Below are 24,773 nucleotides of genomic sequence, written 5' to 3' on the forward strand. Positions count from 1 at the left end.
CTTACATTATGAGTCTTCGGTTTAAGAACCAGTATTTCCTCCGACTTCTGTCATATCCAATAGGTTCATGTCGAATATATGGTTTGTTTTTTTGGATTTCAGCAACACAGTCAGTCACTCCAGGCACCTTATGTGCTACACAGACTTCACACTGCCATTCATCCTCTGGCACCTCCTCAAGAGGTGGTTTCACACATTCCAAATGGTATACTGCTGAACATGTCTCACAGCAAAGCAAATCCCCGAGTTTGTGACAAACCCTACAATGGTCATCATACTGAATCACCCCTTCAGACATCAATTCCTCACGAGCAATATTTGTGGTAAGAAACTGATCAACTAAGAACTGCAGAACTTTGATTTTGTTCTCTACTGGTCCATAAGGATAGTCCTCTGCTTCTTGGTAAGGAAGCACATGATGGTACTCCTTATCACTCTCACAGTACACCCGCAGCACCTCCGGCCACGTCATTCCATCTATGAAATAGAGCGTGGAATTAACGCTATCTTTCAGATCAGCAGGTCCAAAGGTAGTATTGGAAGTGTCTTCTTCACGCAAAACTGCTTTCAAAAGCACAACGTGCATCTCCGCCATAAGTGTACACTGCTCTTGACTCACTAAAGCTGCGCAGAAGTCCTCAAAGCGAAAAGGAGATAACCTTAATACAGTGCCAAAGTTCCGCAGTACCTCATAAATGGCAATAACGTTCATTATATGCTCATTAGGCACCATTAAATCCTCAGAGGACTTGGGGAATTCAAGGGGTGGGATGTCTTTTTCTTCCAATATTGGAGAACGAGGCCGATGTACTCTTGGTTTTCGCCTACCTGTAAATAAAGAAAAGGTATTAATTACAAATCAATATACCATTTCTACAAACTAAGGGTTTTCCAATTTTTCCTGTTTGAATATATACCTCAAAAATTATATAAGGACACTTTTATTTTTCTAATAACTATCAAGTTAAAATAACACCAAGAAGCAATGATTTAGGTCTAATTTTTAAATCTATAGAAAATTTAAATTCTGAAACTAGATCATTTTTTTATACCATCTCCAAGCATAAACTAAAATGGATTAAAGACCTAAATGTAAGAACTGGAACCATAAAACTGAATGAAAATATAGACAATAAACTCTCTGACTTTGGTCTTACTAATATTTTTTCTGCTATAGCTACCTAGGAAAGGGAAATAAAAGGAAAAATAAACAAATGGGACTATATCAAATTAAAAAAGTTTCGCATAGCAAAGGAAACCATCAACAAAATGAAAAGACAACCTAACAATTGGGAGAACATATTTGTCAATGATACATCTGATAAGGAGTCAATATCTAAAATTCATAAAGAACTCATACAACTTTACACGAAAAACCAATCTAGTTAAAAAATGGGCAGATGGGCCCTTGTCATGTAGAGTGTGTTCCCTGATTGGGGAACGAACCTGCAACTTTGGCATATCAGGGAACACACAAGAACCAATGAATGCATAAACAAGTGGAACAATCAACCCTTGTTTCTTTCTCTCTCTCGCCCTTTTCTCACTAAAATCAATTTAAAACAAAACAAAAAAAATTTTAATGGACAGAGGACATTAATAGACACTTCTCCAAAGAGAACATACAAATGCCCAATAGACATATAAAAAGATGCTCAACATCATTATTCATCGGAGAAATGAAAATTAAAACTACCATGAGATGCCGAAACCGGTTTGGCTCAGTGGATAGAGGGTCGGCCTGCGGACTGAAAGGTCCCAGGTTCGATTCCGGTCAAGGGCATGTACCTTGGTTGCGGGCACATCCCCAGTGGGACATGTGCAGGAGGCAGCTGATCGATGTTTCTCTCTCATCGATGTTTCTAACTCTCTATCTCTCTCCCTTCCTCTCTGTAAAAAATTAATAAAATATATTTAAAAATAAATAAATAAAAATAAACTACCATGAGAGCCTGGCTGGTATAGCTCAGTAGTTGAGTGTTGACCTATGAACCAGGAGATCATGGTTCTATTCCCGATCAGGGCACATGCCTGGGTTGCGGGCTCGATCCCCAGTGTGGGGCATGCAGGAGGCAGCCTATCAATGATTTTCTCTTATCATTGATGTTTCTATCTCTCTCTCTGAAAATCAATAAAAATATATTTTAGAAAAGGAAAACCACCATGAGATATCACCTCACACCTGTCAGAAAGGCTATCATCAATAAAAAAGTGTTGGCAAAGATATGGAAAAAGGGAACCCTTGTTCATTGTTAGTGGGAATGCAAATTGGTGCAGCCACATTGGAAAACAATATGAACATTCCTAAAAAAAATTAAAAATAGAACTATCCTCCTGATCAGGTGGCTCAGTTGCTTGGAGCATCATCCCATAAACTAAAAGGTTGCAAGTTTGATCTCCAGTCAGGGCACATACAAGAATCAACCAATGAATGCACAAACAAGTGAAACAACAAATAGATGTCTCTCTCTCTCTCTCTCAAAGTCAATATATAAAAATTTAAAAAGAAAAAAAAAGCAAATTAGAAACAAAAAAGAAAAAGGGGCAATGATAAAGTATACATATCTAAGAGGTCATATAAGAATCTTTTTAAAGTAGTTGCTTCTGGGGAGGAGAAATGGACAGAAAAAGACAGACTAATTTTTTTTACCTTTTTATGTTTTTTAACATCACATACATGCTTTTTTATTATAATATTTAAAAAAATATTGGTCGTCCTGGGTTCAGTTAGTTAGAGCATTGTCCTGTACCAGAAAGGTTGTAGGTTCGATCCCTGGTGTAGGTTCGATCTCTCTCTCTCTCTCTCTCTCTTAAAATGGGTGAAGATTTATATATATATAGATAGATAGATAGATATGAAGTTAATATCTAAATCAATAAAATGATGCTTACTAATAGTTACTGATAGTCATGTAGGAATACAAATATAAGGTCATTATACCAAATTCAAAGGTTCAGGCTTATAGAATTGAGCACAGATTATCCTATATAATAAAAGAATAATATGCAAATCGACCGAACGGCAGAATGACCGGTTGCTGTGACAGGCCAGGCTGAGGGACACCCCACACACACACACACCAGTGCACGAATTTTGTGCATCAGGCCTCTTGTAGTATATAAAGAGAAAATTCAAAAATAAACAACGTAAGCCCCTCAACTGTCAATCATTAGTATTAGCAAGTCAAGTCATTTCAACCATTCATGAAAATGTATTTATGCCACTGAGGATTTTGCCATTTTCAATACTGATCAAATTTAGGGGTAGAGTTAGGTTAGCATTAATATCTAGTAAAGTACATTAATTTTTCTGTATTTTATAAAAAGGATTAACATCAATATCACTAATTATCAGGAAAAGACAAAGTAAAACCACACTGAGACACTGTTTCACACTCATACTAGTAGATAGACAAAAATTTAAAAGTTCAACCAAACAATCTTGGGGGAAATGTAGAACAACAGAAATGCCAGTGGGACTGTAAACTAGTACCACCACTTCATAAAGCAATTCAGTAATAGGTTATGGTTGTGTGTATATATATAACCCTGAGAGAGCAGTCTGCAAACATTTTACCCATGATCCAAAGTAAATACATTTTACATCTCAATCCAGTACACACATATCCCAAAACAGAAATTGTACAAAACTAGTTTTTTCTATATGTCATACTATCTTCTATCCTATTCTAATACCTTCTCATATTCTCTTTCTGCTTTAAAAATGTGCAGCCCACAATCTGAATAACATTTCTCTAGAGAAGCTTTCGTCATATATGCAGAACATTCGATATTGTTTATAAAAGCAGTCACCATGGCCAGTGTGGCTCAGTTGGTTGGAGTGTCCCCCCAAGCACCAAAAGATGACAGGTTCGATTCCTGGTCTGGGCACATAACCAAGTTTCCATTTCCCAGGTCGGGGCATGTGGAAGGCAACCGATCAATGCTTCTCTCTCTCTCACTTTGATATTTCTCTCTCTTTCTCTTTCCTTTCCTCTCTCTGAATTCAATATAAAATACAAAATTATAAATAAATAAATTCATTAATTAAAAGCAAACAGTCAATCAAGCTGAAAATAATCAAATGTACAACAGGGCAATGGTTAAATTGTGGAACATTCATTTGACAGAATTCTAAAAAGCAATCTTGACTAATTAAGGCTACATATGTCAGCATGGATCAATCTTAAAAATACCATGAAACACTGCCCTAGCTGGTTTGGCTTAGTGGATAGAGCATCGGCCTGCAGACTGAAGGATCCCAGGTTCGATTCCGGTCAAGGGCATATGCCTGGGTTGCTGGCTCAATCCCCAGTGGGGGGCATGCACAAGGCAGCTAATCAATGATTCTCTCCCATCACTGATGTTTCTATCTCTCTCTCCCTTCCTCTCTGAAATAAGTAAAAATATTTTTTAAAAAAACCACCATGAAACAAACAAAAAAATTTCTACACAACTATCAACAATTCAAAGCCATGCAAAATAGGTTTATCTGTTGCTTATGGATGAATAGACTAGTAGTTAATACCACCACTAGAATATACAGTGGGGCCTTGACTTACGAGTGTCCCCACTAACGAGTTTTTCAAGATACGAGCCGTCTCTCGGCCGATTTTTTGCTTTGAGTTGCGAGCTAAAATTTGGGTTACGAGCTAGCTTCAGATACCCCACTGCTAGTTGGCGCAGCGAACGTCACAGTGAACGCCACAACATCAGCCCAGCATCACGTGTCTCACTCGTTCACTTTTTGATGTGACATACGAGTAATTTGAGTTACGAGCTCCGTCATGGAACGAATTAAACTCGTAAGTCAAGGCCCCACTGTAATCTCCTTAAAGGCAGGTAGTTTTGTCTATGTTGTTTTTTGCTGTGAATAAATGGCTGGTACATAATAAGATATATTTATTCAAAGAAATAGTAGTTTTGAAGTGCTAGCCCATGCAATTTGCACAAGAAAATGATGTATTTTATTTGAAGACTAGTGGCCCGGTGCACGGATTCATGCACATTGAAAGGAAGCAGGGCTGCGCATTCTCCTCTCTGGTCCTGGGGTGCATCACCCAAGAACCGCCACTGCCAAGTCACCGCAGCTCAACAGTAAACCAGATTTGGGGCAACAGTGCCCTAGCAACAGCATAACCTAAGGCCAAAGGTGGAACTGCGTGGCCCTGCGAGGAATCAGACTCCCTCCTCTCTGGTTCCAGGATGCGTCACCCAAGAACCACCGCTGTCAAGTCACTGCAGCGCAGCAGCTCCTGCGTTGAGCATCTGCCCCCTGGTGGTCAGTGTGCATCATATGTACAGGCCGGTCAGCCGGTCACTTAGCCTTTTATATATATATAGATGTTCGAAATGTGTTTTTACTTCTCACTATATAAGCAGACAGACAACTATAGTGAAAACTCCTAGGACAGTGGTCCTCAAGTGTTGTACATCAGAATCACCTTGAGAGTGGATTGTGATTAAAATAGCTTCTGACTCAATAGGTCTAGGACAGAATCTCAGAATTTGCAGTTCTAACAGCTCCTAGGTGATGCTAATTTTGCTGGTTGAGGCCCACACTTTCAGAACCACTGCCCTAGAGATTAGAAAGGTTATCTCTCTAAAATCCAGATGAATAAAAATTCATATACATCAGAAGACATTCACTAATTCCAGTCCAGCTGGTGTGGCTCAGTGTTGAACATCAACCTATGAACCACGAGATCATGGTTCAATTCCCAGTCAGGGCACATGCCCAGGTTGCAGGCTTGATCCCCAGTGGTGGGCATGCAGGAGGCAGCCAATCAATGATTCTCTCTCATCACTGACGTTTCTATCTCTCTCTCCCTCTCCCTTCCTCTCTGAGATCACTATCTCTCTATATATAAAAGCCTAAGTGACACACTATGACACACACTGACCACCACGGGGCAGAAGCTCAATGCAGGAGCTGCCTCCTGGTGGTCAGTGCGCTCCCACAGTGGGAGCGCCGCTCAGCGAGCTTACTGAGCGGCAGTGGCAGCAGGCGCAGCGAGGCTAGGATGAGCGGGAGCTGCACGGTGCCCGGCCCAGGCTCAGGCTCCTCCCCAGCGGCCTGCCGCTTCATGCACTACTATATCCCTTGGGGAAGGTCGGGACTGCCGGTTTCGGCCTGATCCCTGTAGGCCACCCCGGTCAAAACTGGCAATCCAACATCCCCCAAGTGGTCCTGGATTGCAAGAGGGTGCAGGCCAAGCTAAGGGATCACACTGGTGCACAAATCCGTGCACTGCACCTCCAGAGAGAGTGAGAGTGTGTGTGTGTGTGTATGTATATATATATATAAAAGAAGACATTCACTAATTCCAGAAGTTACCTTCAAACCTTACTATTTAACATGTGATTGGCATTACCTAGTATGCATGAGAGAAATTCAGAATCTCTGGTCCTACCCCAGGCCTACTAAATTAGGATCCACAGTTTCTCAAAATTTTCAGTTGATTCATATGCTCATTAAAGTTTGAGAAGCTGCCTTAAATAATCCATCCTAAAACTGGAGGTGCAGCAAAACCACATGGTAAGCTGTTAAAAAGTGTTAAATTTACAGAGTCCTACGTGAAGCTCAGTACAGTATTTTTATCTTTCTTCTTAGATAATTCTCCTATGCAGCCAAGTTTGAAAACTAGTACTTCACAGAAATTGGATATCCTACTACCAAGCAGAAAGTAAGACTTTTGTGGAAACTCAAGCAACAGAACTAAGGTTGCCTCGTGAGGCATGATCAGAACAGAACTGATATGAAAGGAAGGTGTAAATAATCCAAACACAATAACTAAAAGAGGCTGTCAGAAGACTGGATTAAAAAAATAACAACAAGGAACCATCTGAAAATATGACATAAATGAAAAGTAAAAAGGTGGGAAAAGTTATACCAAACTACTGGTATTCCCCAAAAAAGCTGAATTAGCTACATTAATATTAATAGATTTTTAAAAGCAATGAGTATTACCAGGGGTAAAGAAGATCATTTCATAATGATACAGGGGCCAAATATCCAAGACAAAACCATAAACAAACAACCATAATGTTTATACACCTAGTAACAAAGCCATAAAAAATACATGAAGCATAACCATACAGAACTTCCAGGAGATTGACAACAACACTCCTCTCTTAGTAATCAATAGAACAAGTAGACAGAAAATCAGCAAGGTTATAGAAGATCTTAACAACACTATCAACAAATCTGATCTAACTGACACTTATGGAACACTACCCAACAGCAGCAGAATACACCTTTCTTCCAAATATACATGGACAATGTTTTGGGCCATAAAACAATCTCAAATGATTTTTTTAAAAAATTAGTCATACCTGTTATGTTATCTGACCATAATGGAATTAAATTAAAAACCAGTAACAGAAAAATATCTGGGAAATGCCCCAAATGTTTGAAAATTAAACAGTATACTTTGAAACAATCCATGGATCAAAGATTAAGTCACAATAGGAATTGGAAAATATTGTGAACTTAATGAAAATACAACAAATCAAAAATTGTGGGATGCAGCTTATAAAGTGCATAGAGGGACACTTATAGCACTAAATGCCTACATTAGAAAAGGAAAGTCTTGCCCAGCCGGCATGGCTCAGTGGTTGAGCGTTGACCTATGAACCAGGAAGTCATAGTTCGATTCCCAGTCAGGGGCACATGCCTGGGTTGTGGGCTGATTCCCAGTGTAGGAGGCAGCCAATCTGATTCTCTCTCATCACTGATGTTTCTATCTCTCTCCCTCCCTCCGTCCCTCCCTCCCTCCCTCCCTCCCTCTCCCTTCCTCTCAGAAATCAATAAAAATATATTTCTTTTTTTTTTTAAAAAGTCTCAAGTAAATGATTGTAAGGTAAGTTTCTACTTTCAGAAACCAAAATAAGAGCAAATTAAACCTGAAACAAGCAGGAGGGAAACAATCAAGAGTAGAACAAACGTTTACAAGTGGTTATTATACTTTGGTGTTCCTGTGTTCATTGCCACACATCCACCTATTTAAAAGAGTAGAACAAAAGTCAATGAAATACAAAAGTATACACAAAAATCAATACTAGCACACCCAAAGGCTGCTTCTCTTAATAGATTAATTAAATGGATTAACACTGGAAGACAAATTTCAGTATCAGGAATGAGACAGATAACATTACTATAGACTTTACAGATATTAAAAAGATAAGAAAATATTATGAACACTTTTATATTGATAAATTGAGCTCACATGAAAGAAACTAATTTCTTGAAAGACATGAATAATCAAAGTCCATTCAAACCATACAGCCTCAGAAACAGACTCATAGATATAGAGAACAGACTGAGAGCTGTCAGAGAGGAGAGGAGTTGGGGGGCTAGGTGAAAGGATTAAGCAAAAATATTTAAAAACTCACAGACATGGACAATAGTATAGTGATTACCAAAGAGAAAAGAGGGTGGGGGGAGATAGAAGAGGATAAATGGGAATAAATGGTGATGGAAAGAGACTTGACCTAGGGTGGTAAACACACAATGCAATATACTGATGATGTGTTACAGAAATGTACAACTGAAACTTATGTAATTTTATTAACCAATGTCACCACAATAAATGTTTAAGAAAGAATGAAAAAAGTATAGCCTTCTATGTATTAAAGAAATTAACTTCCTAGTTAAAAATCTTCCAACAAAAAGAACTCCAAGCCCAGATGACATCATTGGAATATTCTACCAAACTTTTAAAGAAACAATTACAATCCTATACAATCTCTTGCAGAAAACAGAAAAAAAGAGGCAATACTTTCTGACTCATTTTGAGGCTGGCATTACTCTGATACTGAACTCAGATAAGACATTTCAAGAAAACTACAGACAAAACTCCCCAAAAAACACAGACATAAAAATCCTCAAAAACACCATGAATGAGAATTCAGCAAGATATAAAAAGTATAACACATCACAACCAAGTAGAGTTTAACTCCTGGAATTAGGCTAGTTCAACATTCAAAAAATCACTCAATAGCCCGGCCAGCGTGGCACAGTGGTTGAGCGTCCACCCAGGAACCATGAGGTAGCCGGTTCTATTCCTGGTCAGGGCACATGCCTGGGTTGTGGCCTCAATCCCCAGTGTGGGGCATGCAGGAGGCAGCCAATCAACGATGTTCCTGTCTCATCGATGTTCCTATCTCTCTCTAACACTTCTGAAAGTCTAGTAAGAACTTTACATTTTAAAAAACATACATTTTTATTGATTTTAGAGAGGAAGGGAGAGGAAGAGAAAGAAACATCAATGATGAGAGAAAATCATTGATTGGCTGCCTCCTGCACACCCCCTCCTGGAGCTCTAGGCCACAACCCGGGCATGAGCCCTGAAGGGTATGGATCAGTGATCTCCTGGTTCATAGGTCCCCGCTCAACCACTGAGCCACACCGGTTGGGCCAGAAATGTTATTTTAAAAATGCAAAGCCCAAAAAGAAAATAAATAAATATGCAAAGCTTTTTGCCCTAGCCGGTTTGGCTCAGTGGATAGAGCGTCGGCCTACAGACTGAAGGGTCCCAGGTTGGATTCTGGCCAAGGGCACATGCCTGGGTTGCAGGCTTGATCCCCAGTAGGGGGGCGTGCAGGAGGCAGCCAATTGATGATTCTCCCTCATCATTGATGTTTCTATCTCTCTCTCCCTCTCCCTTCCTCTCTAAAATCAATAAAAAATATATTTAAAAAAATAAGTAAATAAATAAGATAAAAATGCAAAGCTTTTACCCTAACCTAATTATCCAAGCCACAGATTAACGAATGTCAAGAGCTCAAAGGGGATTGGCAAACTATGGCCAGCCACTGCCTATTTTTGTAAATAAAGTTTTATTTGAACACAACCATGCTCATTTGTTTATTATTCTCTACAACTGCTTTCATGCTACAATAGCAGAATTGAGTAGCTGCAGCAAAGACAGTCTGGCCCCCAAAGCCTAAGATATTTATTATATGGCACTTTAAGAGAAAGTTTGTCAATCTCCTACCCATTAGATTATCTCGTTCAGCCTATATTTTAGATAGGTAAATTGAGGCCCACAAAGGAATGACTTCTGTAAGGTCAAACTCAAGCTAAAAAACAATGATGAAATCCATTCTTACCTAGCCAGAAAATTCTACCCCCGCCCAGTTTGAGAGTGAACCTCAGACTCATACCACAAGTGAGTACATTTACCAATAAACTGATGAGGAAAGAACTTTGGGCCTAATTCATATCCAAGAATACCTGCTAAAGGTCTGAGATAAACTTCGGTAGATTCTAGAAAAAGTTAATTTGAAAGCCACATAAACTCAGATTAGGGAAGATTTTAAAACAAGTAAATGATGGTTCAGCCTAAAATAACTGCCAATTCATTTAATTGCCTATTAAATGTAACCCAATAATCCCACTCCTAGAATCTACCCTATGGAAACACCAGTCTGGGCGACCTAAGATAGATCTATCACATTTACAATAGCACCATTTGTAAAAGCAAAGAGGAACTAAAGTTTCAATAGGGCTACTTTTCAAGGCAAATCTGAAATTCTTAAAAAGAGCCACATCAAGGGATATGATATCACTGTAAAACTTCAGAATATTGGAGACCATGAAAAGCTTAAATGCTTTTAGAAAGGAAAAACAAAACAGTTTAGACATGATGGAAATACTACTGGTAATCAGAATGGCACTAGACTTCTCAACAGCAATACTAGATGCTAGAACACAATAAAGCAAATATTCCAAGTAAAACTGATTTTTTTATTTAGGATCCTATACCCAGTCAAACGATTAATCTAGTATTAGGGTTGAAAAGGGCATTTTCAGACACGTAATAAAAAATAAGGGTTAGGGATATTTCTCATGCATCCATCTTAGGAAGCAATTAGAGCTGTACTGAAAAAAGGAAGTAAATCAAGAAAGATGTAGGACCTAACAAACAGAACCAACATGAGAAAGCAGCAAAAACCTACAGAGCAACAAGCAACAGTTCAGGTGAGAGCAGAAATGCTGAAGGCTGCAGAAGAGAGATCAATAAGGAATACATGGAATTGCTACATTGGAGAGTTTGGAAAATAGGAAATGGTAAGATATTTTATCTATTTATTTATTTTAATCCTCACCCGAGGATATGTTATTATTGCTTTTTAGAGAGGAAGGGAGAGAGAAAGAAACATCAATCAGTTGCCTCATACACCCCCCCAATGGGTATTGCCCTAATCAAGAATCAAATTGGCGAACCTTTGGTGCACCAAACGACGCTGCAACCAGGACAGGAAATGATAAGATATTTTATTTTTTATTTTTTTAATATATTTTATTGATTTTTTTACAGAGAGGAAGGGAGCGAGATAGAGAGTTAGAAACATCGATGAGAGAGAAACATCGATCAGCTGCCTCCTGCACACCCCCTACTGGGGATGTGCCCGCAACCCAAGTACATGCCCTTGACCGGTATCGAACCTGGGACCCTTCAGTCCACAGGCCGACGCTCTATCCACTGAGCCAAACCGGTTTCAGCGATAAGATATTTTAAAGTAAGGGATAGTACCCTAGGCTAAGTACATAGAACACTAAGCAGTTAAAAAAAAGGGGGGGGGGGGCAATAATTCCAGGAAAACAATTACAAGGAAAGTAATAACCATAGTGCATTATTTGATTCAAGTGTAAATAACATTTAATAGCCACAATAGTGTAATCAATCCCTCATAACTTATCCTGACCAAGAATCATGCTATATAACTACAATGAGAGCATAGAAGAAAGTAAGGGTAATTTACCAGGGCTAAATGCTCATTTACTATATAAAAGTCAAGAGAGAAATGTCTAAAATTGATAAATCAAATATAAGCATATCATTTTAAAATAGTGATAATTATCAGAAAAATAAAAACCAGCTACAAGAATTGAAAACCATTGCCTAAAAAAAAAAAAGCAAAGAAAAACCGAGATAAAAAGAAAAAAAAAAAAAGGAAAAGAAAACCACTGCCTCTGGAAACGTAGGAAGAGGTACATCGAAGAACCACTTTTGTTCACTGTGAGTCTTTAATACTACTTTACCAATGTTTATGTACTACTTTGATAAAGATATAATGATATGGGAAAACCCTGCTTTATAACAAATAAAAGAAATCAGTTTAGCCGAAACCGGTTTGGCTCAGTGGATAGAGCGTTGGCCTGCGGACTGAAAGGTCCCAGGTTCGATTCTGGTCAAGGGCATGTATCTGGGTTGCGGGCACATCCCCAGTAGGAGATGTGCAGGAGGCAGCTGATCGATGTTTCTCTCTCATCGATGTTTCTCTCTATCTCTCTCCCTTCCTCTCCGTAAAAAATCAATAAAAATATATTTAAAAAAAAAAAGAAATCAGTTTAATATGATCCTAGTTACCTTTACTTCTTTTTTCTCTTTTTTTAAATATGTAGATAAAAACATGGCATAAAAATGGAATTTTAAAAATACATAAAAACATGTACCATAGTTATCTATGGTTGGTAGGATTACAGATGATTTTCATCTGTTATCATGTGTATTTTCCCAAAAGAGTAAACCCACACTATTTTTATGATTTTTCATTGTAATTTTAAATAACAACTTGAGAATAGATGAGAACTCAGGGGAATGAGGGAGACAGTTAGAGAGCCATGGGCTGGTTTGAAAACCTGGAAAACTAGTGTTTAAGGAACAGGCAGAAAAAGAGGACATGGAGGAAAAACGAAAGAGCTAGAAGTATCAGGAGTGCTTTCTCCAACCATTGTAAATAATTGAAGTAAATGTATTATTTATTATAGTTCTGGAATAAATCAGATGTTCGATAAACTAAATTTTTTAAATGGAGAAGTTAAACATTTAATATTTCTTAAGTTGTTTTAATGTACATTTTTACTTAAATATTTTTTACCTTATCAGTTGACAGCTTTCAATAGAATAAAATAATACCTTCAACAGACTATAAGTAAGGTCTCTATATCATCAAAGAATCTCCATCTTCAGCTCAGGAAGAAATCAACAGGTAACAATAGCTAATATTTACTGAACCAGGCATTTCATATGCATTAACCCATTTAACCATCACAACACCTTGAATAAGTACTCTATCTCCATTTTATAAATAAGGAAAGTGAGGCACAAAGAGGTGAGCAAACTGCCCATCATCACAGAGCCCAGATTCAAACCTATGAAACCTGGATTCAGATTCTTCACTCTTTAAATCTCCATGCTACCTGCTTTGGTCTCTCAATTTTTTTTTTTTACATTCATAAAATACATGTCTAGAATCCTCAGCTTCTCATCCATCATGATAATCTAAAATTTTGTGTTTGGCTTACATATGTCCGTGCCTCTAATGCCTGGCACGAGTCCTCACATTGACGATGTGAAAATCAACTCCACTCACACTGGTCCTTCTCTGACAGAACCTTCTGGAATTAATTCTTCAAGCTGGCCTAAGGCAATCCAGCTCTTTCATTTTAAGAGAAATCTGTTTCTTTGTTGTTTTTAAATCCTCACCTGAGGACATTTTCCCACTGATTTTAGAGAGTGAAGGGGAAGGAGGAGGAGGGGAGAGAGAGAGAGAAATATGGATGAGAGAGAGATATATCGACCGGTTGCCTCCTGCAACCAAGGTACGTGCCTTCGATAGGGAATGGAACCCACGACCACTGGGCAAAACCGGCCAGGGCAAGAACTTTAAAACTACAGTACCAAAGAGCCTTTCCAAAGAACCGACAAGATGGCGGAAGTGGAGAAAAGAAAGCGAACCTCGGGCTGCGCCCATCTTGAATAGCTGCTGGACGAGCTATGAGCATCGGGATGCAACTGCACAGCGCCCCGCAGCGGGTGGCGGCTGACCCCGGGCCTGCAAAGGAAGCAGCACTTTGCTGCGGAAGCCAAGCGCCTGCGCAAGGAGGAGGTGCCGCCCACGGAGAAGCCCAAGGCGATGAAGCCACACATTCGGGACATGATCACCCTGACTGAGATGGTTGGTGGCACTGTGGGCATCTACAACGGCAAGACTTTCAACCAGGTGGAAAGCAACCGAGATGATTGATGGGCCACTACCTGGGCAATTCTCCATCACCTACAAGCAAGTGAAGCACTGCCAGCCAGCACCAGGGCCACCCACTCCTCTATTGTCATGCCCCTCACGTAGCCAAGAAGGGCACAGACATATCTTATATAAAAAAAAGGAAAGAAAGAAAAAACTATTGTAACAAACAAAATGAGTCTGTTTAAGATGATTCTATTAAAACTGCATTTGTAATGGTCCAGCTGTTCCATTCCTAGGATATACCCAAAATGAAAACATATTGTACAGCCAAAAATCTATACACGAATTATTTGCAGCAGCATTATTCATAATAGACAAAAAGTGAAAACATGAACTGGTGAATATAGGACTGGTATATGCTATAACATGTATGAACCTTGAAAACAATATGCTAAGTGAAAGAAGCCATACATTATATGTCTCCATTTATCAGCAGAGAATGAAAGTAGTGGTTGCCAAAGGATGGAGAGGGAGAAGGATAGGATAGGGAGTAGGGAGTGACTGCTATGGTATGGAACCCCACCCCAGTGGCGGGGCGTGAAGGAGGCAGCCCATCAATGATTCTCATCATTAATGTTTCTTTCTTTCTCTCCCTCTCCTTTCCTCTGAAATTAATAAAGATATACTAAAATCATTGATCAGCTGCCTCCTGCATGCCCCACACTGGGGATTGAGCCCTGACCGGGAATCAAACCTTGATCTCCTGGCTCATGTCGACACTCAACCACTGCACAACACCGGCCATGCCATTTTCTTCTTTTAATTCTCATGTTTAACTTCTTCAGGTACTTATACCTGAAAACAAATCTCATTAATTTCCCTTTTTTTAAAATTTCAGAGAAGGGCGATGGAGAGAGATAGAAACATCAATGATGAGAATCATTGATTGGCTGCCTTCTGCACTGCCCTTACAGGGAATCAAGCATACAACCGGGGCATGTGCCCTTGACTGGAATTGAACCCAGGACCCCCTTCAGTCCTCAGGCTCTATCCACTGAGCCAAACCAGCTAGGGTTCATTAATTTCCCTTATAAAGTTGAATTCCTATGGCTACTTACTGAAAGCAGTACCATTCTTATAGAGGCATATTTTTTTTTTTAAAGTATATTTTATTGATTTTTTACAGAGTGGAAGGGAGAGGGATAGAGAGTTAGAAACATCGATGAGAGAGAAACATTGATCAGCTGCCTCCTGCACATCTCCTACTGGGGGTGTGCCCGCAACCAACGTACATGCCCTTGACCGGAATCAAACTCGGGACCTTTCAGTCCGCAGGCCGACGCTCTATCCACTGAGCCAAACCGGTTTCGGCCTAGAGGCATATTTGATGCATTCCTCTGTCTACACTTGTGATGTTGTTGAGGCATGGAGAACTCTGAAGCACTTCCTAAATTGATCTTCCATCCAGGGCTACAAAACCCATCCAGATCCCCATCAGCTATATCTCATTCTCTTCCAATCTATCCTGCAGAACAGAATCTATGCTAAACTTTCTAACATCCCACGGAAATCATTTCCCACTTGTTTTTAGGTCTTCCGATTGATCCCCAATACCTGCAAATAAAATAGATTTGAAATAGATTGGTGGGGAGGTGCTCCAGAAACTATCTCCTCCAGTTTCATACTTCTGCATGGTACTGATGGAAATATAACATATCCCCTGAGTGTTCCAGGAGTGAAAAATGACTGAGGACTACTGATCTAACCCAATCCTTACCCTACAGATAAGGAAGGAAAAATACAAATGCTCCAGTATGGTTGTGTAGGTCAGCCCAACACGGAGCTTTACAGTTTATTTCCTATTCACACACACAAGCTCTTACTAAACCAGGTTACTTAAGACTGCCCACATTTTAAAATCAGTGGCTTAGTTCATGCTGCTCCTTCCCTCCACCTGTCCGTCCTCACTGTCCACATGCTCATCCAGGAAGTATACATCCCACAACAACTCCACCAGTAGGGTCTGATCTCGACCTCCTTTAAACTTCCACTACCCTTTCTACCTCACTTGTAGCAATCAGAAATTACAAATATACTGAAAAGATATTTGGTTGACAGTGATGGAAATAAATACTGCCAAACTAGTAACAAACTCTGCTTTTCAGATATAAATCTACAGTTCATTCATGGCATCTATACCACTCATTTCCACTGTCATACCCCTTAGAGGACATAACTCCCAGAATAACACCAGAGCTTTCGCTTTCTGTAACCATCAGAATTTCCTAATTTCAAATTCCAGCTAAGAATCTTCAGAAGTCCCATACAAGTTAAATGCAAGAACTAGTCTAGTTCAACTATGACTTAAATTTTTTAAATTAGCAAATGCTAGATTTGAAGGTTCTGTCAGAACTTTTCCAAATGCCTATTCAAAATAGGTTTTCTATACAATCCTTCAAGGTATTGGCAGAGTATGTCATAGAACCTATAGGCTAGCTTTGGCCAGTGTGGCTCAGTTGGTTGAATGTTGTACTAGGCACCCAAAGGTTGATTGTTCAATTCCCAGTTAGGGCACATGTCCAGGTTTCAGGTTCAGTCCTGGTCAATGCTTATGGGAGGCAACCAATCGATGTTCCTCTCTCACATTGATATGTTTCTCTCTCTCTCTCTCTCTCTCCCCCCTTTCCTCTCTGAAATCAATAAAAATATACTTTTTAAAAATTAAAAAAATAAAAGTCTTATTTAGACAAATACCTCTAGGTTAAGCAAAACTAGATGATTTCAATTTTGTATTACCAAATTTTCATGTGAGTACCTTACATACCCATTTAATTTTTTTCTTCATAAAAGGAAAACATTTAATCTTCAGTTAATAAACTCTTTTAAATCTATGATTTTAGAAAATTAAGCTAGTAACGTCAACCAGTGTCTTTGCACCATCCAGTTATACTACCTACAATGTACTTAATAGATGAATAAGTTATTTCTTATACTAGAAATTTATTACTTAAGTCAACATTCTAGTTTATAAAATTAATCTAAATTACCAATAAAATATATACCTCTTTTAGCCTTGACAGTGCAGCAGGATTCAAATAATATTTCTTTAGGTGCTTCTGAAATATTTTAAACCAACACTAGAATATTTTTACTTCCAAAGCATATACTCATATACACATTTATTTAACAACCATCTTTCCAGCCTTTATGGTCTGTAAGTACAGACAAAAATAAAAAACACTCTATCTACAAAGAAAAATTAGGAATTACTTTATTATAAAATGCTCCTAGAAGTCTTAATTGTGTTTATTTTTAAAAAACAACTGTAATGTTAGACTTGTGTGCATGGAAATAATTAAGGTACATCATAATTGTAGTTTAAAAGTTGTACATGATAAGACATATTTTGTTTTTACTGTATGTTTTTACTGAATGATCTATTCCCCATCCTAAGGCAAACATGAATAAAATTAGGTTAAATGTAAAAATAAAAACCACACTGCCGAAACCGGTTTGGCTCAGTGGATAGAGCGTCGGCCTGCGGACCGAAGGGTCCCGGGTTCGATTCCGGTCAAGGGCATGTACCTGGGTTGCGGGCACATCCCCAGTGGGGGATGTGCAGGAGGCAGCTGATCGATGTTTCTCTCTCATCGATGTTTCTAGCTCTCTGTCTCTCTCCCTTCCTCTCTGTAAAAAATCAATAAAATATATTTAAAAAAAAAAAAAAAAGTAAAAAAAAAAAAAAAAACCACACACACAAAAAAAACTAATAAAACTAGTGCTTACCCCAAACAACTCACTGTCATGCACTGTTACTTTCTAGACAAGGGACATAGTCTAAAAGTTTAGAACACAATATATATTATTCCTTTTACCATAATCTTGAGAAATAATGTGTTTCAAAAGTAAAACATTCAGCAAGTTAACACCCATCCAATAAAGAAAGGAAAATGCCTGGCAAGCAAAACACACTAACTCTGCTACTAAAAACATTCATTGGTCACTTGGGTATTAACATCTAATTAGACCAGTTTTTAGTTTTCCAAATCTAAAATATTTAAGAGTTATGGCACTCAGTGAAGAACTATCAAAACTTCATCTATTACAAGTTCTCACCAATCTTTGATGAGCACCTGCTACTGCTATATTCAAGACACTTTGCTAGGAAATGCAAAGGATGTAAGATTAATATAAAGATGTATAATCCTTAAATTCATATAAAGATAGGACAAGTATACACAATGTAGACTGTCATATAAGTACATAAATATACAAGTTTTAGTCACATCAGTATTGTAATCACTTTTTCCCCCCAAGCCCCTGGCTCAGGGCCTGGCATAATAAATGCTCAATAAATGTTATAAGGGGGGAAAAAAGGAAACACCCAACCACAGATTATAATTTAACTCAGCATACACACAGCTATCAATCCTAAGTATTATTTGCTAGGCCTTCTAAGAGAAGCTAAGGATAGCTGAACTGCCCTGCCAAAACGCCCTGGGATAATGTAATTCAGTCTCCAACTGTCTTTCAAATGTGGGCTCTTTCTTAAAGTAAAAACTATAACTATAGAAGATGTATTAAAATCAAATTGGCATGAAATGAAAACTGGCATAGTCCCCTCTACATGCAATAAATACTTGGCACTTGATTCATTCCCTTCATTCTCCATCCAGCAAGCCTCCCCGCCCCTCCCCCCCCCCCCAAATTAAAATACAGGCAGATACGTTCTTTCTGTGAGGCAAAAGAAGTTACCTTTTTCATTTGCTGTTAGGAAAATCTAAATGGGATTACATCTGGCTTAATATTCACACTCCTCCAATATGTATTAAAGTATGTATAAAAAATGGAAACATTTAAACTTATTTAACCACTTCTACTACCCTAGTCTCTTTTTAAAAAGCAAGTGATACAACTTTCTTAAGATCCAATTTCCTCATAAACTTTACTTTGTAAAAGCTCTTAAAACTGGATTCTAATTTAGTTAATACAGATTAACACACATAAAGGACAAATCTTGTAGGCTGTTGCTACAAGTGATGCTTTTTTCACAATCTAGTAAGATGCAACTCCATATTTAATACAAAGCAGCAATTGTGTGCTTTAAAAAAAAATGTATCTAAGCACCAACCTAGAGAAACTTTCTGTGAGAAATTTGGAGTCACCATGAAGAAATGCATTACAGATCCAGCAGGACTTTCGTCCTTCGAAATGGGATAAAAAGAAAAAGCCATTTTCCAATAAATCCCCCTAATCTCTTGCTGTGTGACTTAGAAGTTGGTCCAAAGGTTCATCTTCAGCACTTACGCCTGCTACACGTTCTCCCGCAACAGGTGACACGAAACGGCATTTCTCGGGCAAAGCACCAGGATCAAACCGGCAAGACGCCTGTTCCTGCGATGTCTTACTACTTTTATTTTGGATCTTCCCAAAATGGCTTTGAATCGGATGAATTACCACGTTTGTTTGGGGTTCTGTGTGGTTTTCTGCTTTGCTTTTTAAATCAGCCTTTCACGAGCAACTGGGGCACGAGCCCATTCGCACCCAAGAATAAAAACAAACCCAGGACCCGCGAAGGCTCCCCTGCAACCCCGGACTGACCCGTTTCCTCGACACGATTTTAACACCGGACCAAGGCTCCGGGTGGGGAGAGGAGCCTGGGGCGAGCGCCACAACCTGTCTCAAGCCTCGATTCCCTTTTAAGGAACAAGCTATACGATAAGCCAACACCTAAAAGAAGCCCCACTCGAAATGCGGCGAGGTCTGCAAAAACAAGAGCCTCCTTTCATTCCAAAGCCACCAAACCCACACCAGGGGAGGAAAATAAGTGCAACGGACACGCGTGAGCCAAAGTTTCGATCCTGCCCCACCGAGACGCTGCACCGGCACCCACGGGGAAGAGGAAAACCAGGGGGTGGGGGGCCGAGAAAGAGAGCGAGCGAGCGTGTGGCCTGCAAACTGCAACAATGCAATCTCCATTTTGAACAATGAGCCTCTTTCCTCCGGTAAATCTAGTTGTGTTGTGTGTGGTGATGTTGTTGTTTTGTCACTGGATGCAGCGGCGCATTTCCCCTCCGCCGGGGCGAGGCGGGGGTGGGGGAGCCCCGAGGGGAGCGAGCGCGGGGGAGGCGGGGGCGGTGGGGAGGGCGCCCGCACCGGGGCCGGGCGGGTACCTGGAGTGCTGCTGTAGGTGCTGTGGCTCCTGAAGCTGCTCTCCGTGCAGTAGCTGGCGTCGTCGTCATCGTCTTCCATCTCCTCCGGGTAATCGGAGTCATCGTCGTCCTCTTCCATCTCGTCTTCCTCGTCGCCCTCCGAGTCCTGGGTCTCCTCGGCGTCGCCGTCCTCCTCCTCGGAGACCATGTCCTCCTCCTCCTCGCTCTCGTGGTCATCGTACACCACTTTGTTGACGGCCCTCCGGGCCGGGGTGGTCCGGGCCAGGTGGCCGCCGCCGCCCCCGCCCCCCGTCCTGCCGCCCCCGCCTCCTCGCCCCCCCCGGCCCGGGGCGCTGGTGCTCGGGGGGGCCGGCGGCGGCGGCGGCGGCTTCCTCCGGCTACTGCTGCCCCCCCTGGGCGAGCTCAGCCGCGTCTTGGGCGCCACCTCAGCCTGGGCGGCGGCCCACCTGCCCCGGCTGCTGCCGCGGTGCCGCGAGCGGAGCCCCCCGATGGGTCCGGACGTGGGCGGCGGCGGCGGCGGTGGCGGCGGCGGCGGCGGCGGGGCCGGGGCGCAGCGCTCCGCTGCGGGAGCCGCAGGCTGCTTGGGCGGCCTGCCCCGCCGGCCCCTCATGTCGGAGCTCAGGCGGGGGGAGAAGGGAAAGCGGGGGGGGGGAGGGGAGCGGGGGGGCGCCGGGGCCGGGTGGGGAGGCCCGCGGTGCCGGGCGGGAGGGGCCCGGCCGGCGGAAGCGGGTGGAGGGAGAAGGCTCAATCCGAATTGCTGGGGCCCCACTCCGGATCGCCTTCAGCCGCCATCTTGTTTCTTCCCTCTCGCTCGGTGACTGGGGGAACCGACAGCGGCCGCAGGCCCGGAGCGCGGTCACGTGAGCTGCGCCGCCGACGAGCCTGGGACGGAGCGAGGCCGCCGGCGGCCGCTAGGGGGAGCGCGGGAGCGCCGGGCCGGGGGCGGGGAGCCCGGGGCGCCTCCGCGCGGCGCAGCCGGACCTCAGACGAGGGCGGCGCGGACCCCCGGGGCGCTCGCTGCCCCTGGCGAAGTGCCCTGCGCCGGAGTCTGGGGAGACGACTACCCCCGCGGAGCCCTCTCCGCCGGGCCTGCTCCCCGTGTCGCCCCTCCCCTGGCTCGGAGGGGAGGGAAGGGGAAGGCAGGGGAGCCCCCAAATGTGTCCCTCTCCCGCCTCCTTGGGGAAGCCGATGCTAAAAGAGCCGGAGGGTTCGCGGAGGGGGCGACTCGTGCTGCCGCGGGGACCAGGCTTCGCCAGCGACGGAGGGAAATGAACTGGAGGGCGGGGAGAGGAGCCCCCGGGAATGTGCAACTCCCCGGGCTCGGTCCTCGGGAGTCCTGCAGGGGGTCCCAGGGGCAAGTGCTTGAGGGCTGTGCCCCGAGCCGCGCCCCGGCTCGCCGGCCCCTCGGCGGGGCGCCGAGACGCCAACCACTAGAGACCCCACCCGGAAGCCTCGCATAAACCCCAGGACGAACTACATTCGTCTCCGTCCTCTTCCCGGGACCCCCCCTGGAAACACCTCCGCGAGAGCTTCCCGGGAGAAAGCGCCTTCCTGCCCCAAACCTGCTGCAGAACGTCCGTCTGTGTAGCCAGGAAGTAACGTGCGTCTTTTCACCTCACTTGTCAGCGGGTCTCTGCTCAGCCCAGGGGAGGAATCGGGGTGTTGAAACGATAGGCGCCCCCAGACCAAACCAGGGAGACTCGGAATCAACCGAGTGCGCAAGCAAGGGAAACAACAAAGTCGATGTTTCTCCCTTCCTTCCTCTCTCTCAAATCTAAAAAAAAAAAAGGTATAGTTAACAGGATTCTGTCCACTGAGTGGCTCACTACAATCTAGTTACAAGGATAGAAAGCAAATGTGAAATGCAAATGAATCTCAGAGGGTAGGAGGGTGGGTGGGAAGAGATTAACCAAAGAACTTGTATGCACAACCTATAGACGCAGACAATAGGGTGGCGAAGGCCTGGGGCCGGGTGTGGGTGAGGGCTGGAAGGGGCCAATGGGGGGAAAAGAGGGCACTTGGAATAGTTTCAACAATAAAGATGAAGAAAGAAAGAAAATTCCTGGCCAAGTTTAGCTCAGTGGTGGAGCCTGGACCTATAAGCCAGGAGGTCGGGATTTGATCCCAGGTCAGAGCACATGCGGGGGTTACAGTCTGGATCCCCAGTAGGGGGCGTGCAGGAGGCAGCCAAGCAATGATTCTCTCATCATTGATGTTCCTGGTTCTCTCTCCCTCTGAAATCAATACAAACATTTTGATCTCACTCATTTATGGATAATAAAGACCATTATAAACTTATGAACAAAAGTAGATACAGAGGCAGAGCTGCCTCGAACAGATTGTCAAACTACAGCGGGAAGGCCGGGGAGGGTTGTGGGGGGGGCGTAAGATCAACCGAAGGACTTGTATGTATCCATATAAGCATAATCAATGGACATAAGACACTGGGGGGTAGGGGAGGCCAGGGGATTGTCAAGGGCGGGGGGCGGGGGGGAGACATGTAATACTCTTTGTAATACTTAAGCAATAAAATAAATAAAATTAAAAAAAAGAAAATGTAAAACACAAGCATTAATTGAAAAATTAATTTATTCAGTATAATTCAGTTAAGCACCAAGGGTGACAAACATGCCTTCAGAGTCCGGTTAAGTAATGAAAGTAAATAAAGTGGGCAAGGTGAGGACTTTGTCAAATGGAGGTGCCTGTGTTTTGCTTAAAGAAGAAAGCTGTGGGCCCTGGGACATGTGGCTTAGTTGGTAGGAGTGTAGCCATACACCAAAAGGTTGCAGGTTCAATTCCCAGACACACCAAAGTTTCTCTTTCTCTAAAATCAATGAAAATGTCCTCGGGTGAGGATTAAAAAAAGGGGGAAGCTGTGGGAATTTGGGTTTAAAATGGCTAGACCTTCCAGTTTTCAAGAGAAGGTGCAAATGGGCATTGCATCTGAAATCTTATGATTTTTAAAATGTTGGCAACTGAGTCAATTTTTTAAAAGCACTTCAGATTGAGCAAAATACATGCAGTTCAGATATAGCCCAGAATCTACAAGTTTGCAACCTGTATCCTGCACTGTGTAAAAAGTACAGTCCCATGTACTATAGGAAAAATATTAGAAATGGTGACAGCCTTCAGAATTCATAAGCTATTTGTGGAGGAGGCCGATTTACCAAAAAAAAAAAAAAAATTACTAGAGATGACACAAGAGGTATTTTTATATTCTTGGTGTTTTTAATTGCAAGCAACAGAAACACTGGCTCATTTGAGAAGGATATTGACACCTCCAGAGTCGCTAGTTGTAAGTATAAATGGAATCCAAGCTCTCAAGCTGTTTGTCTTCCAGCTGGTCTCTGGAGCTGTGTATTCCATGGGACATTCTACTATTTCATAAAGCCAGCCGCTTCTGGTTATTGGGCTCCACAACAGGGCTAGCCAATCTGACGGCCAGTTTCCTCTTTCTCTAAAGTTAGTCCCTTGGTCAAATGCTGTTATGGACTGTGTCTCCCCCGCCCCCCAAATTCACATGTGGAACCCTGCCCACCCAATGTGATGGTATTAGGAGGTGGAGTCTTTGGGAAATAATTAGGATTAGATGAGATCATGAAGGTGGAGCCCACATGAATGAGATTAGTTCCCTTATAAGAGCATGAGAGAGGTTGCTTTCCTGCTGCTCTCTGCTTTGTGAGGACACAGTGAGAAGTTGGCAGTCTGCAACCAGAACCCAACCATGCTGGCACCCTGATCTAAGACTTCCAGCCTTCAGAACTGTGAGAAATAAATTTCTGTTGTTTATCAGCCACCCAGGCTATGGTAATTTGTTATAGTAGCCTGAACTAAGACAGATGCCATGATGTGTAAGATAACCATGATGGCAAATAAGGTACTCAGTAGACCCATGTAGGAGAATGATGGGAAAAGCAAGGCTGGTGAGAAAACCAAATCCAAATTCAGTATAAACCTCTTTCCAATGTGGTTGACTCACTGTACCCTCCATGATCAGAAGAATCCTATCTAATAATAGACAAACATGGTAATTGACCATACCTTTGCTATGCCTCCCATTGGCTAATCACGATATGCAAATTAACCACCAACAAAGATGGTGGCTAATTTGCATACTGCAGGCAGGGCGGGGACAGCGCCATCCCGCCTGCCCTGCCACCATCCAGGCCTGCTGTCTGCAACCCGGCGTCCATGTGCGACCTGACCCAGGGCAGCCAGGCGGGGCAGCAGCGATCGGCCGGGACAGTGCCCCAACCCCCCGGATCGGCCCTGCCGTGTGCGTGACCCGGGGAGGTGTGGCAGGCACTGAGGGATCGGGCCTGCCATCTGCCACCCAGGGAGTGGGCCTAAGCCAGCAGGTGGTTTTCTCCCAAGGGGTCCCAGACTGTGAGAGGGCACAAGTGGGGCTGAGGGACACCCCCCATCTCCTTCCCCCGCCAGTGCACAAATTTTTGTGCACCGGGCCTCTAGTCCTATATAATAAAAGCCTGATATGCAAATTGTCCCCTCCACCTGGAGTTTGACCAGGAGTTTGACCAGGGGCAGGGCCAGCTGGCCAATTGCCTGTGGCCCCTCCTTGCAGCTGGCCTCAGTGGCAGGCAGCTGGGGGAAGGAAAGTCCCAG

General features: G+C 42.6%; 1 protein-coding gene across 12 annotated transcripts in view; it reads right to left on the bottom strand.

The window, feature by feature from the left end:
- Positions 1-20,965, bottom strand: part of BPTF (bromodomain PHD finger transcription factor) — a 115,366-nt gene extending 94,401 nt beyond the window's left edge. For all 12 annotated transcript variants that reach the window (XM_070393339.1, XM_070393337.1, XM_070393336.1 and 9 more), the window contains exons 1-2: positions 20,151-20,965; positions 6-828 (exon numbers count right to left, since the gene is read on the bottom strand). In XM_070393339.1, the coding sequence (XP_070249440.1) occupies positions 6-828; positions 20,151-20,760 (1,433 nt within the window). In that variant the 5' untranslated portion in view covers positions 20,761-20,965. The remainder of the gene's footprint in view (positions 1-5; positions 829-20,150) is intronic.
- Positions 20,966-24,773: the final 3,808 nt, after the last annotated feature.

This window comes from Myotis yumanensis, unplaced genomic scaffold (assembly GCF_028538775.1).
Source record: "Myotis yumanensis isolate MYYU_CA2020_CCGP unplaced genomic scaffold, mMyoYum1.0.hap1 SCAF_16, whole genome shotgun sequence".
In the NCBI taxonomy this organism is placed as follows: Eukaryota; Metazoa; Chordata; class Mammalia; order Chiroptera; family Vespertilionidae; genus Myotis; species Myotis yumanensis.